Raw genomic sequence first — 24,566 nt, 5'->3', positions numbered from 1 at the left:
CAATATAATATAATCTAAAGCTATTCATGTTTAGATTGGTAGTTTTTGACCCAACCTTCTTTTTCATCGATTTTACTCTTCGTAATTTTAATTTTTCTATTTGTCTTCAACGTTGTGCGCATCCCAAAACCATTTATTTTCGATAATGTTTGATTTTAATTTATTTAAATTTTTTAAAGATAATTTTTATAGTATAACTATTACAACTATTATCATACTTTAGACCGATCGAACCACCGGTGGAGAGATAGATTAACAATGTGTATGATATATAATTGAAGGGAAGGTGAGAAATCAACATCCGAATGGCAGAGAACAAAAACTGTGGACAGCCGTTAACAGGTTGATTCTGATGGCTTTGCAGTCTGGCCCTCTGCACTACAGAATATTAACATACTTCTATGCTTCCCCTATCCTATTTCTTCATTTTCTATGCTTTGCTTATATTAAGAAATTCATTTTAGGCTTTTGAGTTATTAATAATTGTAATCAAAACTTTTGACTTTGGTTGCAAAATATGTCTTAAATGAAACCATGATCATTACGTCACAAAATATGTGTAAATATTATAAATTTTTAACTAACTAACTAAGATTATTGTTGTCACTATTTGTTTTATCTCAAAATATATAAAGTTAATACTATAAAACAAAATATTTTGATATGACAATTTACTTTTGCATGTATTAATTAGTTGGATATCACAACAAATTTTTCACCGTATTTTAATTAGAAAATAACCTAAAAAATGTATATATAGTTTGAGCCCTACTCTTACCCTAAAGTTTAAAACTAAATGCTGTATATTTTTAATAACAAATATATATAGTCACCACAATACTTCCAAACTCTTATAAACTCAAACTTTCATACTCTACTTATTCTACTTAACTTTTTATGAACATCTATTATATTTTTATTTAAAACAATATAACGAAGCTCCCTCCTTGGATGTGGATAGACACAATGTATATACGTGCAAAAGATATGCAATAATTCACGGACGAAGAGAAATGATACAAATCACTTGTATATAAAAATAAAATAAAATAGAGCTAAGGTTAAATAACTATACTATTTATTGATGTTCATGCATGCATATGTATCGTATATATATATCAGCCTTCTTAATTTGTGGCCCCTTTGGACTATATATGTGTGTACTGTGTACTACAATTTGGGGTACCCATTGCTATTGTCAGTATATATTAACAAAATGTTGGTTTTTAAATAATAACGTGAGTCTGAATTTTTAAATGTAGATGTGAATTGAATGTGTAATATGAATTGCAATGCCTGTTCATACAAGTTTAAAAAAGTAGTCTGTATTTGATGTATATGTAGAAGTTATATACATTGTGAAATTGTGAAAATTGGATTTTTTTAAAAACTTGTTTAATAATGTCATATTTTAGATCACACAAGCTTTTATTTCAACAATCAATTGGTATTGGGAGAGATAATCCATCAATCTTATAAACACTATAACATTGTTTAAAAAGATTTATGAATGGTATGTTCAATATAAATATATAAGCTAAACCGTCACATATTATTTTATTTTTATTTCTATCCAAAACACCTCCTTATCTATATAGAGATTGGTTTGGAAAAAAATTCAAATTTTATTTATAATTAAATAAGGAGGAATATGCAAAATTTAAAATTTATACTAATTTTAATAATTACATAAATTTGATTATATAAGAAAAGTGAAATTAGAAAATGGATTTATCCAAAGTTAAAAAAGGAAGAATAAAGAAGAAAAGGGTAGGGCAATGAAGAAACAATAAGGGGACAAAAAGTGTTGAATTTAACAGTAAAAATGAGGTTTTTTTTTTTTTTTTTTTTTTTTTCCTTTTTCTCCAACACAAAACATAATTCCAAAATAAATACAAATGTTTTCAGAGGGTCTATTTGCAAGACTAAAAAGATTGCTTTTTTACGCTGTGCCCATATTTTTGTCTACCCAAAACCTTTGCTATGTGGTCCCTGTGCTCCAATTAATTTGCCCTTTTCCCCATCTTTCTTTCAATTTCAATAATTATATATTTTGATCAAAAAATTATTAGTATCTATTATTATTATATTTTATAACCTATGGACAATATTTTAAAAAGAACATTAATGTAACTTTTATTTTATTTATCCTTTGATGAAAATTAGAAATGGAAAAATGGGTGTAAGCCGAAATACAGAGTTGAAAATTTGGCGTCCTTTTATTTTTTGGTTGTTGTGTGTGTGTTTTTTGGACGACATGTGGCCCCTAATGAAGTTGCAACATTTAGCATCAAGGTAACGTCATGTCGTCTGTCGAAACGCCAACTTTATTTCTATATATATATTTCGACAAATCGTAAAAACTACCATAAGCATGACAAAATAATAGACATTATTTATTTGTTACCATCTCAATTTTCAATTTTAAATTTGTAAAGGGTGATTTTAGGCCAAATTATTTCAAAATCCTATATTTATTAGGATTATTACTATTTTATTTGTTGCTCCAATCTTTCTATTTCTTACCGAACTAAAATAATTTACAATTCAAATATTTAATATTATAGTCAAATTAAAATAATTTACACTCCATATACGAACTATTACAATTAATTATTGAATTATATAATAATGTAGGACTAATAATAACCTATTTATTTGTCTCAAACGCAGCGTAAATTTAAAAATTTGTGCAGGGTCAAAATTAAATATTCAAATTTATATAGTTATATAAATTGCAACAATCGAATATATTTGAGAGTCCAATTAAAAATTTCATGGTGTAATTTTAAGTACATCCATATTTAATGGGTGCCTTTTACAATTTGCCTATTCTTCTTCTAGAATCAAAATCACGGTAACTTTGACCAACTTAAGATTCGAATATATTTCTAAAATTGTAATTCAAATAACATTAGGTAATAAAAAACCATCTTAAACAATTTAACAATAACCGAGATCGAAAACTAAATCTAAGACTTAACGGGAGTATAAAGACTAAAATGGAGCCGGACTTAGAAAATACAAATATCAAAATAATATTTTGAACCAATATGAAAAAAGGACAAATTGGAAAACAAGATGCTCTGCTCTGAAAACTGATCCCTTTCCCTGCCCTTATTTACATTTCTTTCTCTTTCCATTTCTTTGCAATTTTGCAATTCCGCCCCCTTTCAGTCTGTCTATGCATTTTCCGTGTAACATTTTTGTGGGCCTTTGCCGAGCCCAATACGTCACTCCGCCCATGGTTGTACTTATTCTTTTTCTTTATGGGTTGTTGACTACAAATATTCGGCCCACTTCCTCGTTCAGAAGTGGCCCATTCTCAATACCGAGTTGTATCAAAAAGGAAGAAAAATGGTAGATGACATTCCCATTTTGGAATATGGTCCTAACTCCTAAGGAATGTATAGCATAAAGTATAATTTTGGTATGCAAGGTTTTGGTTCGATAGCATTTCGATATATGAATTTCAAACTCGATACAAAAATCAATAGATAATTTTGTTTTGAAATATATTGACGTTTGAGTTTTATTGTGTTTTGGTCTTTATGTTTTAAAACATAACTTATTAACCTTTGATGTTTGATTCTAGAGATGCAGTATCAACTCTGGATTGAAGAAGAAGAAATTTGAGAAAGAAAGAGGAAAAAGAGGAAAAATTACACACAAAATAATTTTAATAAAAAAATATATACGTTTTGAAATATTTTTAAAAACATATATTACAGATCCGTTTTATTTAATAATTAACAGAAATTCACAATATTAAAAGAAAATATCGAATTTGAACGTGTAGGATACAATGTATCCTACTAAAAGAAACTATATATTATTTTTTTTAATTACATGCAATGTATGTATTCTTGGAGAATTGTACAAACAATTATTAACCGAGGATTTCCTTACAAAAATTTTATTTGATCAATTAGGCATGTGTCAATTAGAAATGACAAAATTGTCGATTATGGTGAACGTACAAGAAATGATATTATATGATCATTAAATAAAAGTGCATAAAGACAACATATGCTTGCTTCCCTTAAAGTACCAAAGATCATGGATCTTCAATTCAAGAAATGACAAAGACGACATTCTTGTCATTCTAAAACAATGTATCGGGTCTAGCAAGTTACGAGTATAAAATCGACTTAGAAGATTGAACGAGATAAATGACTAATTCACATCTTAATTCGTAAAACACTTTTGACCCTAAATATGTTTAAATAATTTTAATTGGAGTTTGACAAAATTTTCCTATTTAATTTTCTAAAATACTACCCAACTCTATGATATAACGCGCTAATAATAATAACAACGTCCTCACAAGTTAGAACAAATGAAAATGTACTTCCATTATTCTATTAATATGAACACATGTTTTCTAAACAATAAAATGGTACATAACCGTGCGTGGTCGAATTACAATCATACGATTCCTTGGACACTAACTTTGGTGTACTTGGAAAAATGAATTATATAAATATAAAAGGAAACCATTTAATTTCATCAACAAATAACGTTAGCTTTATGTAGGTGGGAGGGCAACAAAAAGTGCAAATTAATAGTAATAGTCACAATCATACAAGTAATCACACCTTTCATAATTGTACTTTTAAACCAAATTTTAATCTTTTAAATCATGTTGAATATTTTTTTAAAAAAAATTTAAGTACATATCCTCCCTAACTATTTTTCTCTACAAATATGTAAAGGACGACTAAAATTTTGTACATTAAATTATGTTTTAATAAATAATTTTGATGTAACCTTGGTAATTTTTAATTTTATTATTTTTATGATGCTTTAAGTGTAGTTATTTCTGTCTTTTAACAATGACTATATGACGTGACATTAGGGTTATTTTAGTCTTGTCTCTTAAGTTGTTTGATATGATTACTAAAAACCAAGTTTCACTTTTGTGTTTCTCTTAAGATTAGACATACAAAATATTGTAATTGATGCGTTGAGTTACATCTCAATAACATTTAAATGAAGCCGTTCATTCTATCTCGTAAAGTGTTGGAGTGATTAAAAAAATAGAAACTACTATCTCAAAAAGTTATTAATTCAAATTCTCTAAAAATATTTTAATAAAAATAATTGATCAATTTTAACAAATCTACAAATAAATAGTCACCAAACAAGAGGGTATGTATATATACATACATATTGTAACTAACTAAAAAGTTGATATTTTGTTCCTTTAGGGCCACGCGCAAGACTCATTGGGATAAGAGGAATTAAACATGTGGACATAAAACGACACACGCCGTTAAAGGATCGTACCGGCAAGTTTGATCAGGAAGTTTATTGAGGAAAAAGAGAAATAAAAGAAAAGGGAATTAATAATAATATCTCCAATATTAATAATAACTTACGCGACACTTCTCCAAAAAAAAACAAAATAAAAGTCCGCGAGAAAGGAAAGGACGATAAATTTATGAGTTTGCAGTTGGGAAATGTTTAAATTTCGCGCAATATAAAATTATTACCTAAAACAGAGAAAAATAGTACACGGTCCTCAGACGGGCAGTGGGCAGTGGGCAGCGGGCAGCATGGCCGCCTTGTACGGAATGCACCCCTTTTCACGCCAACTGGAAATTATTTTCTTATCCATTTCCTAAATTAAAAAACAATTAAAACTACATTTTAGGTTTTGAAATATAACATATTTAATATTGATTTTCAAGTTTAGTTGGATAGATGACGTTTAAATAAAAAATTACTGTTTGGTATTGGTTTTTACTTCGAAAACGAGTAAAGATAAGGACTTTGACGGAACCCACGTTTTCTAAATCCTCTCAAATCAAATCACCTCTCTTTATTACTATATTATTTACAAAGAAAGGTTAAAAAAATGTTGGGAAATATTGAAAATAAGAGAGAAGAATTGGCGACTGTTTGGCTATAAATGGGAATGTATTCTTTCCTTAAATCGAACACGTCATAGTCTAATCCTCATTTTTGAACCCTTCCACCTTCTCATTCTTCTTCCTCCCAATCAAAAGGTACAATCAAATTTACAAACATTTCTCATTATTTTTTCCCTTTTTTTTTTTTTTACTCAAAACTTCCTTCCTCTTCTTCATCTACTTTAATTTCACTTCACTTATTTAATTTTCCTATTTAATTTAATTTTTCTATTTTTCCTCCACTCTCAGATCTGAATAATTCAGAATCTCTCTCTAGGGTTTTCTGTTTTTCCCTCTTTAGTTTCAAGAAAAACCAATTAGTTCTAATATCTATATGTTGAGGTCAATTTTTATGTTAGACGTATTTATATATTTTGAAAAAGAATAATGTTGGGCTGTAGGTAATTGAGAAATGGCGAGGGAGAAAATCAAGATAAAGAAGATTGATAACCTAACGGCGAGGCAGGTGACGTTCTCTAAGCGACGGAGAGGGCTTATCAAGAAGGCTGAGGAGCTGTCGGTCCTCTGCGACGCCGAGGTTGCGCTCCTCGTCTTCTCTGCCACCGGGAAGTTCTTTGAGTATTCAAACTCCAGGTAAGAATCAAGAGATTAAATAAAGAAATTACAAGAACTCACTCATAAAACAAACTATATAGATATACCACAATCCTCGTAATATCCTTAGTGAAGATTCGAATTTCTATTTGGTTTTTTTTATTTTAATTTGTGGTGACTTTTAAGTATAGGACAAAAAATTAATTACGTGATTACTTTGAAATAAATTGGGGTAATTAGGATTAGAAATCCGTCATTGAAAATAATGTTGAATTTTTAAAAGGGGTTTGACTTATTGATTGAATTATGTAACTCTATCAATGTGTACGTATTTCATTAAAATTTGAATCATATATATTTTTTTAATACTATACACACATTATTTTACATGGCTTCTCTAAATCATTATTAATTAATAGAGAATAATTCAAGAATAGCTTATTAAAATGTCATTAAGAATAATAAGAAGGTAATTAAATGTTCTTAAGTAAAGATTAGATTTATCCTAATTTATAACACCTTTCTTTGTAAAAGAGATTTGATTGGATGAGTAACCCTTTTAGTTTTTGCTTTCAAAAAAAAATATTAGATGTGTATGGTTTGAGATATTATTGGTTATTCTTTTAGGTATCGTTGGTAACAATTTCGTTTCTAGATTTTTATGATTGAAAATCTATATTAGTCTATTCTTGGCTTCTAACTTTGGTGTTCAAGCATTCAAATAACAAAATTTTCAAATTTGGGTCAATTTATAAGTTGAAGTAGTGCTTATAATCATAATTTACAAAACAAAAATTTAGAACCAAATAGATATCACTATGAACTTAACTATGAAGAAGTTTAATTTACACTCCAAGAAAGATGAAAATCTTTGTAAATAAATTATGAGCAAAACCAAGGAGAAGTTTCAAAATATCAAAGTGTTCAAAGATAGAGCAGAGCCTAAAACTTTGAGTCAACCAATTTCTTTTAACACCCTATATTTATTGCAATAGTCACGTTCAATAATTTGAGCTAACGTGATTTAGCTTTTGAAGAGCTTAATTTAAAATCTAATAAATTAGTTTTTGAGAAAAATAGGAAGAATTTATTATATTATTGTCACCAATGTTTATGTAGGGAGCATGGTTAAAGTCACAAGAAGACAACTAAATAGCAAAAGTAAATGATGATCTAAGATTGCAATAATTAAATGTTGAAATAATTAAAGGAACAATAAATAATGGGTGGGTGGCCACTTTCCCCTTTCTTATGCAATCAAATGGAAGTGGGTGTTGTTGACACATTAATTAACTGACATTCACGTTTTGACCTATCATATATCTTTCAAATTCATCAAATTAACTATATACTTTTCAAAATTCTTGCAAACTAAACAAAACCAAATAAGAACTTTATCATACATAATGGTTTAATTAAGGAAATCTAATTTATGCATTTAATTAAAGTTAAATTACCCAGTAAATTTAGAAAGACTCTTAATTTTGAGTTATAATATATATAGATTTCCCCGTTATTTAAATTTTAATCGCTTGTTAGTATGTGTGATTAATAACCTATAAAATAACTTTTGAAAGTTTAAAGATAAGAATAGTAAAATGACTAAATTTATAATATTATTTGGACTACCCATTTGGTTTATATTGATGTTTATAAACATAATTTGATGCAGTATTAAGGATGTTATAGCTAGATATAATTTGCACTCTAGTAACCTTGGAAAGTTGGAATATCCATCCATCGGGTTGCAGGTAATCGGTGTGAAACTTTTATGTGTTTGTGTCTAATAAATTTGTTTAGAAATTTTGAACTATTTCAACATGTAACTCATACATTACTATTATATTCCTAATTTTTAATTTGAATTCCAGTTTCAAAAGTTCTGAAATTTGAAAACATTTTTGTAAACTTTATTATTTTTTCTAGCATCTTAAATTGAGAAGAGTGCATGAAAATCTGAAGCTCATTTGATAATAGTCTGAAATTTGAAGTTTTTGAGTTTATTTTGTTCTTTTAGTTTTCTTTTTCAAACTTCAGATAGGAAATTTAAAACTTAATGTCTTTTAGCATTAAAATCCAAATACTTATTTGATAGGATAAATGAATTTTAAAAACTTGAAATTTTAAAGAAATAGTTTACGAATCAAGAACTTTTTTCTTTTTAAAATTTTGGAAGGATTTTCACTAATTCAAAAAATAAAATACTAAAATAAGCACAATTTATTTACAGAACAAATTGGAAAATAAAAATCAGTATTGAAACTTATTGTAATAAAGAGAATATATTGTTTGTGAAGTTTAGGTTGAAGATAGCAACCACGTCCAATTGAATAAGGAAGTTGAAGATATGAACCAACAACTTAGGTAATACTTTTATTTTCCTCTTTATTTACTTTTGATTGTTTGATCATTTAATTTAATTAATTTTGGTTAATAATTAATTGATTGATTAATATTATGCACTTGAAAAATGTTAAAATTAGGCAGATGAGGGGAGAGGATCTTCAAGGATTGAACTTAGAAGATTTGAAGCAATTGGAAAGAAAGCTTGAAGTTGGTCTCACACGAGTTCTTCACACCAAGGTTTCTAACTCTTTTTTTTTTTCTCTTCTCCAAATTTTTATGAAAATGTCAATTAAAACTTTAATTTATAACTATTTACTAGGTTTAGTTTACATTTATAATAATATCGTAAAAGAATATCACAATAGGAAAACAAAAGTCGGACCAATAACCAAAGCCAAAGACTAACTAAATACAAATACAAGCCTAGACTCAAAGAACTTGAGAAGTGAAAAATAACGGATTTCTAGTCCAAAGGAGAGGTCAATAGGGTAGAGTCCTTCAGACCACAGGACGCAATATTGTGCCTTATCAATGATCTTTGCTCTCATCATTCCATAAATCAAGTCTACGGGTTAATATGGATATTGACAAAGAAAAGGAGACAGACTATTATTCATTATTACTGAGTTCACGAGAAGGATGAGGCCCTCGACCAAGAGGAGTGAAGATCGTCTAGGTTTGAAGTAGATGAAATGCCGGAAAGAATGGGACTTTTGTAAACGATCCCAAGAAGTCATCTTATAAGAAAGAAAGCCGTCAGTGCCAATTAGGTGCCTTCCAGTCTTAGAAATCTTCTTTGAAGATCTGGACCCCTTATAATAGAGCCCGTAGTTAGGAGCAAAGAATATTGTGAAGAAGAGCTCCTTTATTAATGGGGTGATGAGACTATCCATTAGAACCTTCAGTCAATGAATGAGTTTGAGTGGTCCGGAGGCCAGACATGTTAATATGGATAGGACTGATGATGGGATATATTATTGGGAAGATGAGTTCATCATATTGAAAAGAGGCGCAAAGAATATTGCGTCATGATCCCTTTTAACCCGATTCACTGCCTACGTGCCCTTTACGTCCAGTCATTCTGAAGAACACTTGCCACCCGTCTTACTGTGGCTGCTGGCTAGGGCTTCTTCATCGACTCCTTTTTGCTCCAGTAGTGGATGTGCCATCCAATTTCTAAGGCGGTAGAAGTGGAAGTTCTTCTTGAAGAAAATAAACCTCATCGCCTAGGTACCAATTCATCGACATTTGGCCTACCTTTTTTGCATGGGGCCAGACATTTAGAAATGCTAAAATGCTAGAATAAATAACATAATGAAAGATGTACTAATGTTCCGACATTTCGTCCGTACCGATGTTGACAAAAATGTATCGATATCGCACAAATTTTACAACATCGGTACATTTTTTTTATGTTAAATTGACTTTTTTACGCAATGAAAATCAAACTTTCTTATGCCTCTCATCTTCTCTAATATAATAGAATATTGAATTGAGGCTAGAACCTTAAATATGAATTTGGCGCACTCATCATATAAATAGTAAGCACGAACTCATTGCTCCCACCCTCTATAAAGCTATGTGCATATGAGCCGCCTAATATTTAGAAAAAGACAACCCTAACCCCATATTGAGATATAACTCACTCAAAGTTGTGGAGAAACCGGTGGCTTCTAACAAAGTAGAGTGTTTGATGAATATTTATCAATTAATATCACAAAAAAAAAAAGTCATGTTATGAGCCGATTGCAACACGAATCATCCTAAGATTACAATAACCATTGTTTCAAAATTATCATTTGCTACGGTATACTATTTTTTCTCTAAAACTAAAATAGTTTATACCTTGAACACATACTATTATAATACAAACTAAAATAATCAACATCCCAAATACAAACTATTGTAATTCAACTATATATATATAATAAGTAACTTAGTGCTTCAAACACTTTTTATGTGGTAAAAAGGTTTCAATTAATTTTGATGAAATTTATAACAATATAATCTTTTGAATATACTCAGACTAAATTGTTATATATAAAATTTTTGAATAATAACGATCAAATATTTTTATTTGGGGAGTTCTCTTTATAACATGTGGTTATGATTTTATATTTTTGTAGGAAAAGAAGATTATGAGGGAAATTGATGAACTTGAGCTTAAGGTAATTAAGTTAATTAGAAGCATTATTTTTTGCTATTTTTTCTTCTTCTTTAATACAATTATCTAATAATTTCCAAACTATTTTCATTAGTAAAATGTTAAATGAAAAATAAAATGCTGGTTTTTTCAAATTATATTTATTTAGTCTTCCAGCTTAAACTTTTGTTATAATAAGTTCTATGCACTAAAAAACTGTATCTATACGAAATATTGTTTGGAGTTTAACATATAGTTTTAAAAACCAAAACTAATTCTAAGAGAGCAAATAGGGTAATGAATATTTTATCAAAAGAACTTTGAAATTTAAACTTTTTTTTTAAAGAAAAAATTCTTTCGACCTCGAGAATGTAATTGTGGGGTGTGAAATGTATATCCATTTTAAAGTAATAGATATGGTTAGTACATGTTTGTCTTCTAGACAAGTTGATCGGTCGAATCAAAGTCATTTGAAGAAGGAGAAAGGTCGTCGGTTAGTGTTGACATGGACAAAATTTAAATCGTGAAATCTCAAAAAAGTTTCAAACATGTTAAAACGACTAGATTGACCTTCGAACTTTTATCAATTAATTACTTTTTTTTATTCTTAAAAAGAAAATTACAGTCATGAGTAATTAACAATATGCAGCGAGTATTAAACTATTCATTTCAAACAATGAAAAAAAAAAACCAATACAGGGAGCGAGGCTGATGGAAGAAAACAAGATGCTTAAACAGCAGGTAATTATCATAATTATGATTTAATTTGGTTTTTATCAATGAAAAAGGGAAACAACAAAATAATATTTGTGGTTAAATAAATGAGAAAATGAAATTGGCAGATGTTAAGGCTGTCGAATGAAAGATTAATGGCGGTGCTTGTGGATTCCTCCGACGTTCGTGTGGCTGCGGAAGAAGGACTTTCGTCGGAATCCGCCGCCAACGTCTATAGCTGCAACAGCGGCCCTCCTGCCGACGACGACAGCTCCGACACCTCTCTCAAATTAGGGTCAGTTCTTTCTTTCTTTCTTTCTTTTAACTTCTTTCACATTTTAATAATTATTATTATAAGAATTTTGGGTTAATTAGCAATTTCCAACTACATGAAATTTTATTCAATTGTGTTTCCTAATAATCAATCGTTAGGTGTTGATAAAAAAAATGGTATGATTGTTAGTGAATAATCTGTTAATGTTAAATTTAATATCATATTTTTGCAATATTTTGTTTCATAGATTCAACAATGTAAAATAGCTTCATTATTGGGTCAACCAATTAATAATTGAGCTTTTGTTTGTTGTTAGTGTGAAGATTATTTGTGGATGGTTATATAAACCTATTAGTTAATGTTAGGTGAAATTTTATAATATATAATTAAAGGGCATTATATTAATGCTTATGAATTTTATAAATGAACACATAATTTAATTTGTGTATATGTTTAGAGTGAGGTATATTTGAGTTTGAGATCATGGTTATTTTTCTTTATATATATTTGCATTTGGTGGTAACACTAATTACTATTGTTTAATTTGTTGTATGTGTTGGTCATATTAATTAGATATTGTTAGGTCACTTTTGAATATAATTTCGAATTTTCTTTGTTGCGACATTAACTATAGGTTTAGGGTTTTTTTTTTTACATGTTTACATGTTTGACATATTACTTTAATTTTGAGATCAAGTCAATGCAAACGTAACATACAACATATAAGATGAAGAGTATGTTTGAATTGACTTAAGAAAAAAACGTTTTTTTAAAATATTATTTTTATTTAAACTATTTTGACAAAAATTGTTGTTATTTCGAACGATTGTCAAACACTTTACATTTTTAAACAACTTAAACATGGAAAAACAACAATACGAATTTTTAAAATGATTTTAAATTACTCCAGGATGATGACGATAATGAATTACTATTTGAGTCAAATTTAAAAATAGTTCATAAGTAGCATATTTTGTTGATTAAAATATTTAAGGTCGTATTATCGTTTTAATTTTAAAGCTTAGGTCTATCTTTGTCTAATATTTTTAAAAGTATGTGTCTAATAAATTATTAAACTTTTAATATTTTGTAAATATGTCTAAATTTCTTTAAGCAATTGATCTATTTGATGTAAATTTGAGTTTTGTGTTGGGCTAGATTCATCCGTTTAAACAATGAAAATTAAAATGGTCTAATTTTATTTTATTAGATATTTGAATGTGAATATTAATGTATTATTGAACTAAAATATTCGAAGTATCTTATAACATTTATGGAATGGTTTGAAACAAATCATCCGCAGTTAAATAAATAAGTACTACTTCACGTGTGAAAATTTTATCATGAAATGTAGATATCTTGACAAATTTTGTAGGTGAGATTCAATTTGAGTGAACACTTTTAATGCATTTACTTACTTATATATCTATGATTGAACATTATTGATAGTTTTAGTGAATTAATTTGTCTCTCAATGGGTAATTGTTTTTGCAGGCCTCCTTGCCCAAATTGAGGCAGAAGTACTTTTGGAGGGATGGAGAAGGTGCAAAATAATAAGATTAAATGACACAAATGAAAATGACTTGTTGGCATTCTATTTAATATAATTAATTCACGAGGGAACGACATGGATTTTACAAGAAGCGATTTTAGTAAGTGCATATAGATAATCTTCAACTTTTTACCTTTTGATCTAAAATTTACCTCTTAGGTTAATGAAGCAATTTGCTTACAGTGGGAACCGATTTTAGTTTAATCAATTAGATATTATATTGTTTATTGTGATAAAATCAATCTTCAATTTGCCAACAAACACGAAAGATAGAAGATTTTAATACTTTTTGTATACGTGTAATGGATCTTCCATTTTTATTTTTACGGTTTAAATTCAAAACAAATAATAGGGACTAAATCAATCTTGATACTATGCTCATCTCAATCGAATGAATGTTTTAAATACTATAATTTTCCCTTGGTTCAACCCAATATATCGTAAAGAAATAAAAATAAAACATTTTAATTGAGAATAATGTATCGATAACGAACTAACGATGGATTCTTATTATAGCAAACTTATTTACAATAATAACATATTTTCTAAATGTCTAGATTTGGTCTCAATATTGTAAATAATGTATCTATATTATATAAATTTAAAAATATATTTTATGGTATTGTTTTACATACAAGTTACTATTACATAACCAATTACGACCAAAATTAACTTTTCATCGCTAAATCCAAAGAAGACTTGTTAAAAGATAAGGACTGCTATTTAAATTATAAAGATTAAATTTGGATTAAAAGCATAGGAACATATAATATTGTGTAAAATTAAATGAAAACTAAACTAAGATGATATAATAAACCATTAACAAAGATCTAATATGCATGCCAAAGTAAGGAAACATTTTCATTTATTTTTTAAACACAAACTGTATTGATGGTTATTTTTAAAGTCGAAGTCGTCAAATATAGATAGTCATCTACTTAGGATTTGACATCATATATTTATTCTTAAAATACAAAATGCTGTAGAATCAGTCTGATTGTTCAGTAAGATTAGTTAAAGTGTACGTCAACTATACCAAATACTCATACATACATAAAAACGGAGTGTTATTTAATTAACAACTAATGAAATTAAATATTACCTGTTTAATGTAATTATTTGTTTGTCTTTGTACTTTTAAAATCTTCAATTTATCACCTCTACCAACAAATCTGAATAAGTTTTATTTCCATGCTTTCAAAATATTTGTTTAGATAATTCTATTATATTTTTAAAAGTGATAAAGGCACGATATCAATTATCATTAGAAAACTTATTTCAAAATTGAAGGAATAAGTAGGTGTTATGATACTTATAAATTTGAGACTGTTAGTAATTGTGCATTTGAGATTAATTAAAATAATTAAAATCACAATGTCACTTTCAAAACTAATCTTGAAACAAAATTAAAGGTAGAATATTTTTAGTACAAATTAGACATAGAAATTGTATATAGAATACATACATGAACACGAACCATTATAACTTAGCTATACTATAATAATACATTAATTACCCGATACGGAAATTTCCGAAGAGAAAAAATGGTTTAAAAAATTAAATGAGCAAACGAAGGCGTGAGAGAGCAGTCAGCTGATTCATCTTAATTGGTTCCGTTTTCATCAATCCAAGCTTTGACACAAATCTGCTTCCTCTGTTCATCCGGAGATTTTCGAATGTCAACAGACTGAGTTTCCTTTTTGACTCGTTTTGAACTCACCGATCTTCCCTTCCTCCCTCCCTCCCTCCCTCGTTTCGCCATGAAAAAAGGTCTTGACGTATTCGATTTCACGGAAGAAGACGAGCTTCCTGAATTGATCTCCGAAAAGCACCTCACCAAATTTAAAAACCCTAATCTCGAATCTAACGCTGTTTTCAAGTATGAATTTCTGGAATGTGGTATGTATTATTCTACTTTAAACTACTTCATTTTGGTTATTTTAATTGTTTGCAATTGGTTGTGGAAGGCGGATGTATACGGGTTTTGCTTTTGATTGGAAACAGAGTATTGGTTTCCCTTGTATAGATGATTTAGGGACGGTGGGTGTTTTGTGGTTTATTGCGATATTGGTTCTTTAAGTTTTTTGCCCTAGGTAGGATATGGAGTTGTCTGGGTATTTTGAATGGATGTTGAACTGTTCTGTGAGGTTTCATTAGGTTGGTATTATCGCTAATTGCTTGCTTACTTCTAATGGGGAATTAAAGTGCATTTTCGCCCACTTAGCGGCTAACTTGTACGCTGTCAAAAGAGGTAATTGGTTATGAGTTTAACCCCTCTGGAGATCCACGTTGGAAAGAGGATTTCTGGAATGATATCTATTCATCTAAAAAGGAGTGGTAGATGTGTTTACATTGGTATCATAAACTAGCAAAGATTGCTATGGTAATTATTTCCGTACATGCTTGAATATATCGTGTATCTGAAAACAAAAATAAATGGTTGTGATGTTAATCTATGCTGTTGTGTTATTTTCAGTTCTCACTATGAGTTGCCCTTATCTCAGTGTTCGTTTCAGATTTGCTTTCTTTTTGTGCGCTTTCTTTAATGAACATCCGTTCAACAATGCTACTGCAGAACAGTGATCCGTTTTTTCTTTTTTCTCTTTTGGCCATCATCAAAATTAGTTTCTCTTGTTGATAGTCATCCATTTTATAAATTGATGAAGATAAATTAACTGTTACCAATGAATTCATTGTTGAAGGGAAGGAGATTGAAAATACAGACATGGATGTTGATTTGGATGAATGTAAACTTGGCTGTGACAATGGTATTTCACGCGATCCTTTGGGCACAACTGAAGAGCAACAAGTCATGGAAGAAGAGAAATATCGATTGGATGCCAACACAGAATCAAAAGTGAATTGTCATTCCCAAGATATGCTAATGCTATTAGATAATCATGTGACCCAAAGCCCTTGCTCTGAACTTGGAAAAATTGGATCTAGCTCTCAAAGTCCTGCACTGGGGTTAAATTGCACTCTTCCTGAGTTTACTGCTGAAGTACTTTACTTTCTGCTTTCTGGACATTATTTTCTTTTAAGATATCTTGATTCATGATTGATTAACACTTTTTTTACAATTAACAGCGGCAGCATGATGATGGACTTTCAGATCGTAATGGAAGCATGAAAGGGCGTTCTCCGATGAGTCCTTCTTCAGAAACTCTAGAGGAGAGTGGTATGTTCTGTATACTGTGTTTAGTTCAACATTCTTTTGGTTGTTGTTTCCCAGAAATGGCGTAAAATACATCAATAAGAATGATTCTGAAAGGGGATTGATTTTAAAAAAGAAAGAAAGAAAAGAAAAGAAAGAAAAAAACCTTTAATTAACTGATTGAACAGTAAGGGCAGATTTCTAATGGCTTTGTTAATTATTATTCTCCCTCCTATTCTAAGAAGGTTTACTATTCTTTTTCTCTGTTCAAATTTTTCAATGAATGGCTATTATCCTGTTCAATCAGAAAAAGGAATGTGAAAAAACCTAAATTTCCCTCTTCAATTTGAAAAATTGGACGATAGATCTTCATCAATTTGTTATCCAGCCTGGAGCAGACAGAAGTTTCCACGTATTTGCAGCACATATAACATGCTAGAGTTGCCCGGAATAAACCTGTCCTCAAATTAACTCTCATAACTCACTCATTTCATTTTCTGACCATGATTTTTTTGGATAATTTTCAGTTTCTTTGAACGAGAAGTCCTCAGATAATTGCTCATCTGACAATGAAAAGGTAAGTTTCTTCCTTGTGATGCTTTAAACAGTCAAAGAAACATTCCATGCCCTCATGTCTTAAATTTTTCCTGAAACTTATTTCCAATTGTTCATCTGACAATGAAAAGGGAAGTTTCTTCCTTGTGATGCTTTAAACAGACAAAGAAACATTCCATGCACCCATGTCTTAAATTTTTCCTGAAACTTATTTCTAATTTTTCATTTTTGTTTACCCGGAGTCCAGGACTTCTAACTACTTCTCTGAGAAGTTTAGGTTGCTCGGGTATTCATGTTGTTTGTACACATGACGAATTCTTCATTATCAGTCCACGTTAAGGGATCTTTTTATCTTGAAGAAGACTATAGTTTCCTCTTATTAACAAAGAGCGTTTGAAGGGAAAAACACTGGTTAGGTTAGGAAGAAAATTGAAGTAGTGAAACATTATGCATCTTCTGTGATTTGGACTTATTTGTTTAAACCGAAACAACTCTTTTCATTGATAAAGTGAAAAGAGTCTAGTCCTCCAAAATATTAGATACTGGGAACAACAAAATTAACAAGGATACATATCGAGTAATACAAAGGCATAAAAACATAAATTAAGCTGAACTAATGGGAGTATTCCATTTTAAACAAATGTCCTGAATGGAATTGTTGAATGATATAATTAAATTTACCTTCACCCATTAATTTAAGCATCTTGGTGATTCAATGATTTAAAAATGGTTAGTGGACTTGTCCCGGGAGGGTTTGCGTTCAAGCCTTGCAATGTTGTTTTCTCCCCAATTAGAATTGATTTCCACTTGTTGAGTCTTTCATATTTCGAGCACACAAGTAAAAGAAAGCGTTGAATGATATAATTAAATTTACCTTTAACCATTAACTTAAGTTTTTGGTTTAATCGGTGATTTAAGTGGAATAATTGGCAAAAGCTTTAGATTGAGAACACCATCATGAGGCAAGAAGATGTGCTTTTAATTCTGATGTTGGAGTGTTTTATCAAGTTATGTTTGTATTTTAATTCTGAGATGTCTAAGTTCACCTTTTTTGGGGGGCAATAGAATTCAGAATTGTTTACAAGTTTACAACTTAAGAATAAAATGTAGCATTGATCAATTCAGTGGAACATGCTTCTTGGAGATTTTTTAAAATAAATAATACCAATAAATTATTATTGTTGAAGATTATTACTATATCAATTCCATAGGCAGATTCTAGTCATAAGATTTAATTGTCTAGAATATATGCATTTGGGTACTCAATCTTTCCTCCATTCAATTTATAGGATGATCTTAACAAGGAGGTTGTCCTTTATCCCGACTATATTGTGTGTGGAGACTTTTACTGCGCCAGTCCATCGTTAACCTTTTCGCATAGTGGCATCAAAATTAATGGTTTTGCTGATTATGGAAGCAACGAGTTCCTTAACCTTGAATGGAGAGTTGATGATCTCATTCATATTGAGTCCCAGTGCTTTCAAAGGGTGAGTTGTTATATTTTTAGAAGTTAAATTTCGTGATATTTGAGTTCCCTTTGTCATGATTTTCCAGTTTTCTTTTGGCATACAGGTTGAATATGTGATGATCAAGCTCCATGTCATATTGAAGGATGCTGGTGAATGTGATAATGCGTGTGACACTTCTGGTCAGTGGACGTCTGCAAGACTACATTGAGTTTTTGGACTTAGACTATCGTTGCATAAAATTGATAGTATTTCAATGTAAATTTTTGATAATTATGGGCTACATTTATGTTCTTCTGCAAGACTATATTGGTTTTTTCTTGTTTCCTTTCATCAACTTTCTCAATAATGTGATAAAGAAAAGTTTATCGTCTTAGTTTTAACGAATATGTACTGCCTGTGAACTTGGTTCAGGCATTAAGGAAGTGAAGATTGTTCTTGTTGATTCTTTTTGGCCTGAGAAACAGCAAAAAATCAAATCTTTGGATTCCAGATACATGGCTATTTGGAATATTTCTCTTGAGTAAGTTATCTGTTTTCCATGTCATTATACTTTTGTCATTATAAAATTGGCATCATGTCAATACATCAGTTTATGTGGCGTATTATAAAGAAATCATGATTTACAGTTTTAATTTCATGGTTGAGATGGCTATCTGTAAAATATGTCTCTCAGATTACATGCATGCACTGGTTGCATTCGCCAATGAACTTTGTTGTGATTCCATTTGGAGTATGTTGGCCTCCCTTGGTCATTGATTTATTGTTTTCCTCTAATATGTCTTGTAGTGTGGGAATAGGAACTGACGATGATGATTTCGGTGGGCAGAGACATTATTTCCCCAAGTGAGTGGAGTTTTCTTTTCTTTTTAAAGCTAGTCTTCATATTTTAAAATAATTGTTTAGTTTATTTGAAATCTTATTGATATCTACTTCTTAAACTATACATTATTTAAAATTGAGTAAAATATTCATGTTTATTAAGCTATGAGATTTGAAATGTCCTGCATGCAGACCAATCTTTGTTCACCTTCTATTTGTAATTGTAAAGTATGCTCTTTTTCTGGATGATCAATCCACGAACTTCAGAATATTATCTGGCGATGGCCACCTTTCTTTTTTCCTTCCAATTTTTATCAGTTTGTTTGCAGCTTTGATGAACCTTTTGAAGAAGTTGTCTATCCCAAAGGAGATCCAGATGCCGTTTCCATTAGTAAGCGGGACGTTGACTTGCTGCAACCAGAGACATTTGTCAATGACACAATAATTGACTTCTACATCCAGTGAGTCAAATTATATAGTGATTGTTTTGAATTCTGTTACTTTCAGAGATGTCCCCCTGTATATTTTCCTAGTGTTGGGATTTTCAGCTTCTCATTTAAAGTTCTAATCCACAGGACCACAATTCTTTTGTTTGCAAATTTCACCATTACCTTGCATGAATAGTCGGTTTTCATATTAACAAACTTTTATTGCAAATATTGGACCATGCCCTTTCTAAATGAATTGTTTGGCAGGTACTTGAAGAGCCAGATAGATCCCAAGGAGAAGCATAGATTTCACTTTTTCAATAGTTTTTTCTTTAGGAAGCTGGCAGACCTCGACAAAGATCCATCTAGTGCTTCGGATGGCAGAGCGGCCTTTCTGCGTGTTCGGAAATGGACACGGAAAGTGAATTTATTTGATAAGGATTATATCTTCATTCCAATAAACTTCAAGTAAGTTTCTTCTCTTTAAGAAAGATTTTTGTCTTTTTTCATAAACTCAGCGTCTCTGGAAATGGGTTATCTTTTTTTAACTTTGCATGTTTATTTTAACAGCCTTCATTGGAGCTTAATGGTCATATGCCATCCGGGTGAAGTGGCTAGATGTAGCGGTAAGTTCTTCATTCATTGGGCCAATATATGTCTCCCAGTCCCATCTGTCATAACTTCTGTCCTGTTACAGATGAAGACCTGAAGTCAATAAAAGTACCGTGTATATTGCATATGGATTCTATTAAAGGAAGTCATGGAGGTCTGAAAAATCTCATCCAAAGGTATTCCTTTATTTTCTTAAGTTTTTATGAAGTTTAATTTATTAGTTGGAACTGTGTGTCTAAGCTATCCCAAAAGGAGGTTAATCTTTTCTGTCATGGTTAGTTTGACATTGTGCCTCGTTTTTATTTACTAATACAGAGTTAGTCTCTTCCTTACAGAGAAATGTTTGATGCAAACTTCAGATGTGTTTTCTGTACATGCCTTCTTTTGCATATTGCAACCAACCTCTTTTTCGTCTTCTGTTAAGTAATTTTTTTGTTGCCTTTTATTTCTTTTTTCTAATTTCATGTTTAATATGTCTCTCAACTTTCAATTTTATGTCTCCGTGAAGTTTAAAAAATTCAAAAGGTTAAGTACTAAATTTGTAATTCTAAAAATTTGATCTGACCTTTTTAGGGACATTCCATCCCCAAGCAAACCTTTTAGTTGAAATCTTATCCTTGTATTCTTTTCTGTCTTTGATTTTTTAGATGAAGACAGCTCGCTATCTTATAGAAAATGTTTTGTAGTAATTTGCTGATACTGTGTTTCACCCTTTCTACTTTTAGCATTTTGTTATCGTAATGGATAATAAAATGAGCCAGCTCCAATCTTCCAACTTTTCTGCATTTGTAGTTTTAATTCTTTTTCTTCGTTCCTGCTTAATCACTGGGACCTCATGGTGCAATATATGACAGTTATTTGCTGGAAGAATGGAAAGAGAGAAACAAGGAGACACCTGAAGATATTTCAACAAAATTTAAGAACCTTCGGTTTCTCCCATTAGAGGTATTTTCTGGCTGTTAACTTCATTGTATTGAAATTCAAAGCCAGTCCACAAAAAAGGAGTCCACTCACTAAGCAGTTTAATCTTAAAAATAAAATTACAAGAAGGTAGGTTACCAAATGCCCATGAAAACACATTAAACTAGCAAACCTCTCAGACCTCCACCATGACCTCTCAGCTTCCCTGAAAAGTAAAAGTTCAACCATTTCTCTCAAACTCATTTTTCCCATAACCACAGCAAAGAAACAAGCCTGCCACATAACTCTCTCCCTATCTCAAAATGTGGGATTAAACAAGGGATTAAGCTCCAATCATAGCGTCACTAATCATGCCTCAGTCCCCATGTAACCTGAACGGACTGGTTCCCTTGTTGCTAACACCTTATGTTTAATATTGTTGTCCTACATTCATTTTCTCTTTATCTCTCCTTTTTGGGTATATGTCTTACACGTCCTACATGTTTCATGTCAGCTTCCACAGCAGGAAAATTCATTTGATTGCGGATTATTTTTGCTCCACTATCTAGAACTTTTTTTGGCAGAAGCTCCTCTTGATTTCAGCCCGTTCAAAATCTCCAAGCTTTCAAAATTTGTAAGTTGTTTGCCTTGCACCCTTTATTTTTGTTCGAAAATTTCAACTTTTGTAATTGTCAAATATAACTAATTTTCTAGTTGACCACCTCACCTAATAAATTGTTTTCCTTGCAAAATACCAATACTAGTACAAAGTAACTTTCTCAATTTTTTAGACAAGAACTTCATTATCAACAAAAGAGAACACAATCTAAAGGGCCTTTTGGTTGAGACTGAGGGGTCTCTGAGTCTAAATTGAAGGGTCTAAAAGAAAGGGCATCCAATCTTAAATGGAGTGTTCTCAATCATGTTCATTGCATTTCTTATTGTCCAAATCGTACATCAGCCTCAAAGCCTTGTTCCACATGTATTCATCCTTCTAATAGATCTTTTACTTTTCCTTGAGGAAGAAAGGAGAGGGATCTTTTGTTTTGTTAATTGGACTAGCGGTCTGAAATGCCATGTGTTGTGCCGTCTCTGATCTCACTCTCACTGAAAGCACTCATGACTCAAAGATCAAAATTCACATGACTCGTACTAAGTAGGTCGAATGACATGTGTTGCAGTTTTCAGACGTGAAGATAAATTTGAACTTCTATAATTGTTATTGTAGATCAAAGAAGGAAGATAAAATAGCTTTTAAGTGTATTATGTGTTTTTGTGCATATGTGTAGACTGTCAAAGTTCTAAAGTTCACAAAAATGAATTTTCATAAAATGAGACAATATTTCTTCGGATTTGCTTCTGACATTTAAATTTTGGTGTAACTAATTTGATTAATTTTGAATGAATCTCCCCAGCTTAATGTGGATTGGTTCCCACCTGCTGAGGCCTATCTCAAGCGAACTTTAATACAGAGATTAATTTTTGAAATCCTTGAAAACCGATCTCGAGAAATGTCCGCAGCTGCTTGTAGTGATGAACTCTTGTCTAAATTTCCATCCAATAATGAGGATGAAGCTGGTGTGGAGTTTCTTCCGGAAAATGGAAGCCCAGGGGTGGCGTGCAATAACAATTTATCAAGCTCACAAGCTGCTGATGGGATTGAAATTACTCTATTATCTGAATCTTCAAACCGACACAATCATTTTATGGAAGGTTCTGGATTGGTTGTCAGAGAATTATTTGAACCCGGCGCCTCTAATGGATCGTTACTTGGAAACTATCAATCTTTTGCTCAAACATCATCGTATTTTGATTCAAATGGTACTGTGCTGGAGGTATGTTCGCTTCTCTTACCATCTTAAAAGACTGGGAGGATTATTTGATGGTTTGTATAGATTGACTAGAGAACAACGTTTTAAAAAAAAATCGCAAAAGCTATTTTTAGTGATTACTAAAGGCTTCAAACTTATTCTTAAAATTAAACACTTGAAATAGACAAGAGTATTAGGAATCGTATAAGTCGTGCTCATATCAACGATAAGAATATTAGGAAAAATAGACAAGATTTCCTTGTCATCTCCAAGCAATCCCTGTGCTTTAGTTCTAGATGATACCATTTCCAAAACCGTCAGTAGAGAACAATCGTAAGTATGGTTGCCAGCTCTGATGCTATAAATTTTTTTCTCATCAATAGGAGGACGCAGATGCAGAAGCTGGAGACCGTTTCATGTACATATCAGAACAGGATGGTTTGCAGCCCATTGATGCAATGACATCTCAAGCTTGTCCTTTTCCGTGTTCATCAAGAAGTCTTGAGTCCGACCCAGCTTTTGACTTATGCATGTCTATTCAACCAGAGCATGGTGGGGGCATTGCCGCATCCCCACCAGATGATTTGGAAGATGTGGGAATCATTGAACAACGTTGCGATGTTAGGGAAGCAAGTCCTGGTAACAATGAAGAAAGGAACAGAAAAAGGTCTCTATCGATTGAGAAGGAGAACCTGGAACCTGTAGCAGAATGTCCTACTTTTGCCCAAGATGTCGATCCAATTCTCGTTTCGCAAGATACCAATGAGGAAAATATCACTTCTGATGATCCCATGTATAAAGAGACTCCCGTTGCATCGCTGCATCTAGACAAAGACATAACAACCGAAACGGATGTCGAACATGATGACGCAATGGTGGTTGCTTCGGTTACTCAGGTGGACTTAGACGAGCAACCTCCTGCTAAGAAACCAAGGCATTCACCGGACCACGAAGAAGCAAGTGACAACGATGTAAGGGAAGGTTCGTCGGATGTAAGATGAAAGGCTGCCCTTCTAATTTGTAAATGATAATTTGACTAGTGTTTGTTTTGCCATGCTGTCAATAGTGTTATGGCTCCATATCAACTTAATTAAAATACCGATAGAAAATTCATTTGGGAAAGGTTGATGTACCCGTGTTCATGTTAGTTATATCAAGGATTAGTTTTAATTCCTCTCCACCTCCAAAATCTCCCTTTGCTTCCATTCTCTTCCTCTTAACTTTTATTCTCTTTTTTTGGAAAAAAATCAAAGCTTCCTTAAACTGTTGCTATTGTTATTCTTCTAGGCAAGAAAGAAACACATAAGGTGACCGTTTTA

General features: G+C 31.1%; 2 protein-coding genes across 4 annotated transcripts; both read left to right on the top strand.

The window, feature by feature from the left end:
• Window positions 1–5,860: 5,860 nt before the first annotated feature.
• LOC101213234 (MADS-box protein JOINTLESS) lies at window positions 5,861–13,784 on the top strand. Of its 2 annotated transcripts, XM_004152549.3 has the most exons (9): window positions 5,861–6,011; window positions 6,317–6,509; window positions 8,143–8,221; window positions 8,773–8,834; window positions 8,954–9,053; window positions 10,943–10,984; window positions 11,659–11,700; window positions 11,802–11,968; window positions 13,442–13,784. In XM_004152549.3, the coding sequence occupies exons 2-9, from the start codon at window positions 6,328–6,330 to the stop codon at window positions 13,458–13,460; spliced, it is 693 nt and encodes a 230-aa protein (XP_004152597.1). In that variant the 5' UTR covers window positions 5,861–6,011; window positions 6,317–6,327; the 3' UTR covers window positions 13,461–13,784. The 2 variants fall into 2 exon arrangements, with proteins under 2 accessions (XP_004152597.1, XP_031736345.1); XM_031880485.1 differs by lacking the exon at window positions 5,861–6,011 and having other exon boundaries at window positions 6,082–6,509.
• Window positions 13,785–15,060: 1,276 nt separating this feature from the next.
• LOC101206097 (probable ubiquitin-like-specific protease 2B) lies at window positions 15,061–24,427 on the top strand. Of its 2 annotated transcripts, none has more exons than XM_031881047.1 (16): window positions 15,061–15,398; window positions 16,202–16,500; window positions 16,587–16,677; window positions 17,181–17,230; window positions 18,498–18,695; window positions 18,763–18,856; window positions 19,089–19,197; window positions 19,464–19,520; window positions 19,826–19,957; window positions 20,192–20,392; window positions 20,495–20,550; window positions 20,622–20,712; window positions 21,391–21,481; window positions 21,951–22,070; window positions 22,852–23,271; window positions 23,631–24,427. In XM_031881047.1, exons 1-16 carry the CDS (start codon window positions 15,260–15,262, stop codon window positions 24,246–24,248), a joined length of 2,766 nt encoding a protein of 921 aa, XP_031736907.1. In that variant the 5' UTR covers window positions 15,061–15,259; the 3' UTR covers window positions 24,249–24,427. The 2 variants fall into 2 exon arrangements, with proteins under 2 accessions (XP_031736907.1, XP_004152737.1); XM_004152689.3 differs by having other exon boundaries at window positions 15,062–15,398; window positions 18,781–18,856.
• Window positions 24,428–24,566: the final 139 nt, after the last annotated feature.

The sequence above is a fragment of the Cucumis sativus genome, chromosome 2 (assembly GCF_000004075.3).
Source record: "Cucumis sativus cultivar 9930 chromosome 2, Cucumber_9930_V3, whole genome shotgun sequence".
In the NCBI taxonomy this organism is placed as follows: Eukaryota; Viridiplantae; Streptophyta; class Magnoliopsida; order Cucurbitales; family Cucurbitaceae; genus Cucumis; species Cucumis sativus.
The sequence above is the reverse complement of the archived record's forward strand: the minus strand, read 5'-3'. Positions and strand labels throughout refer to the sequence as shown.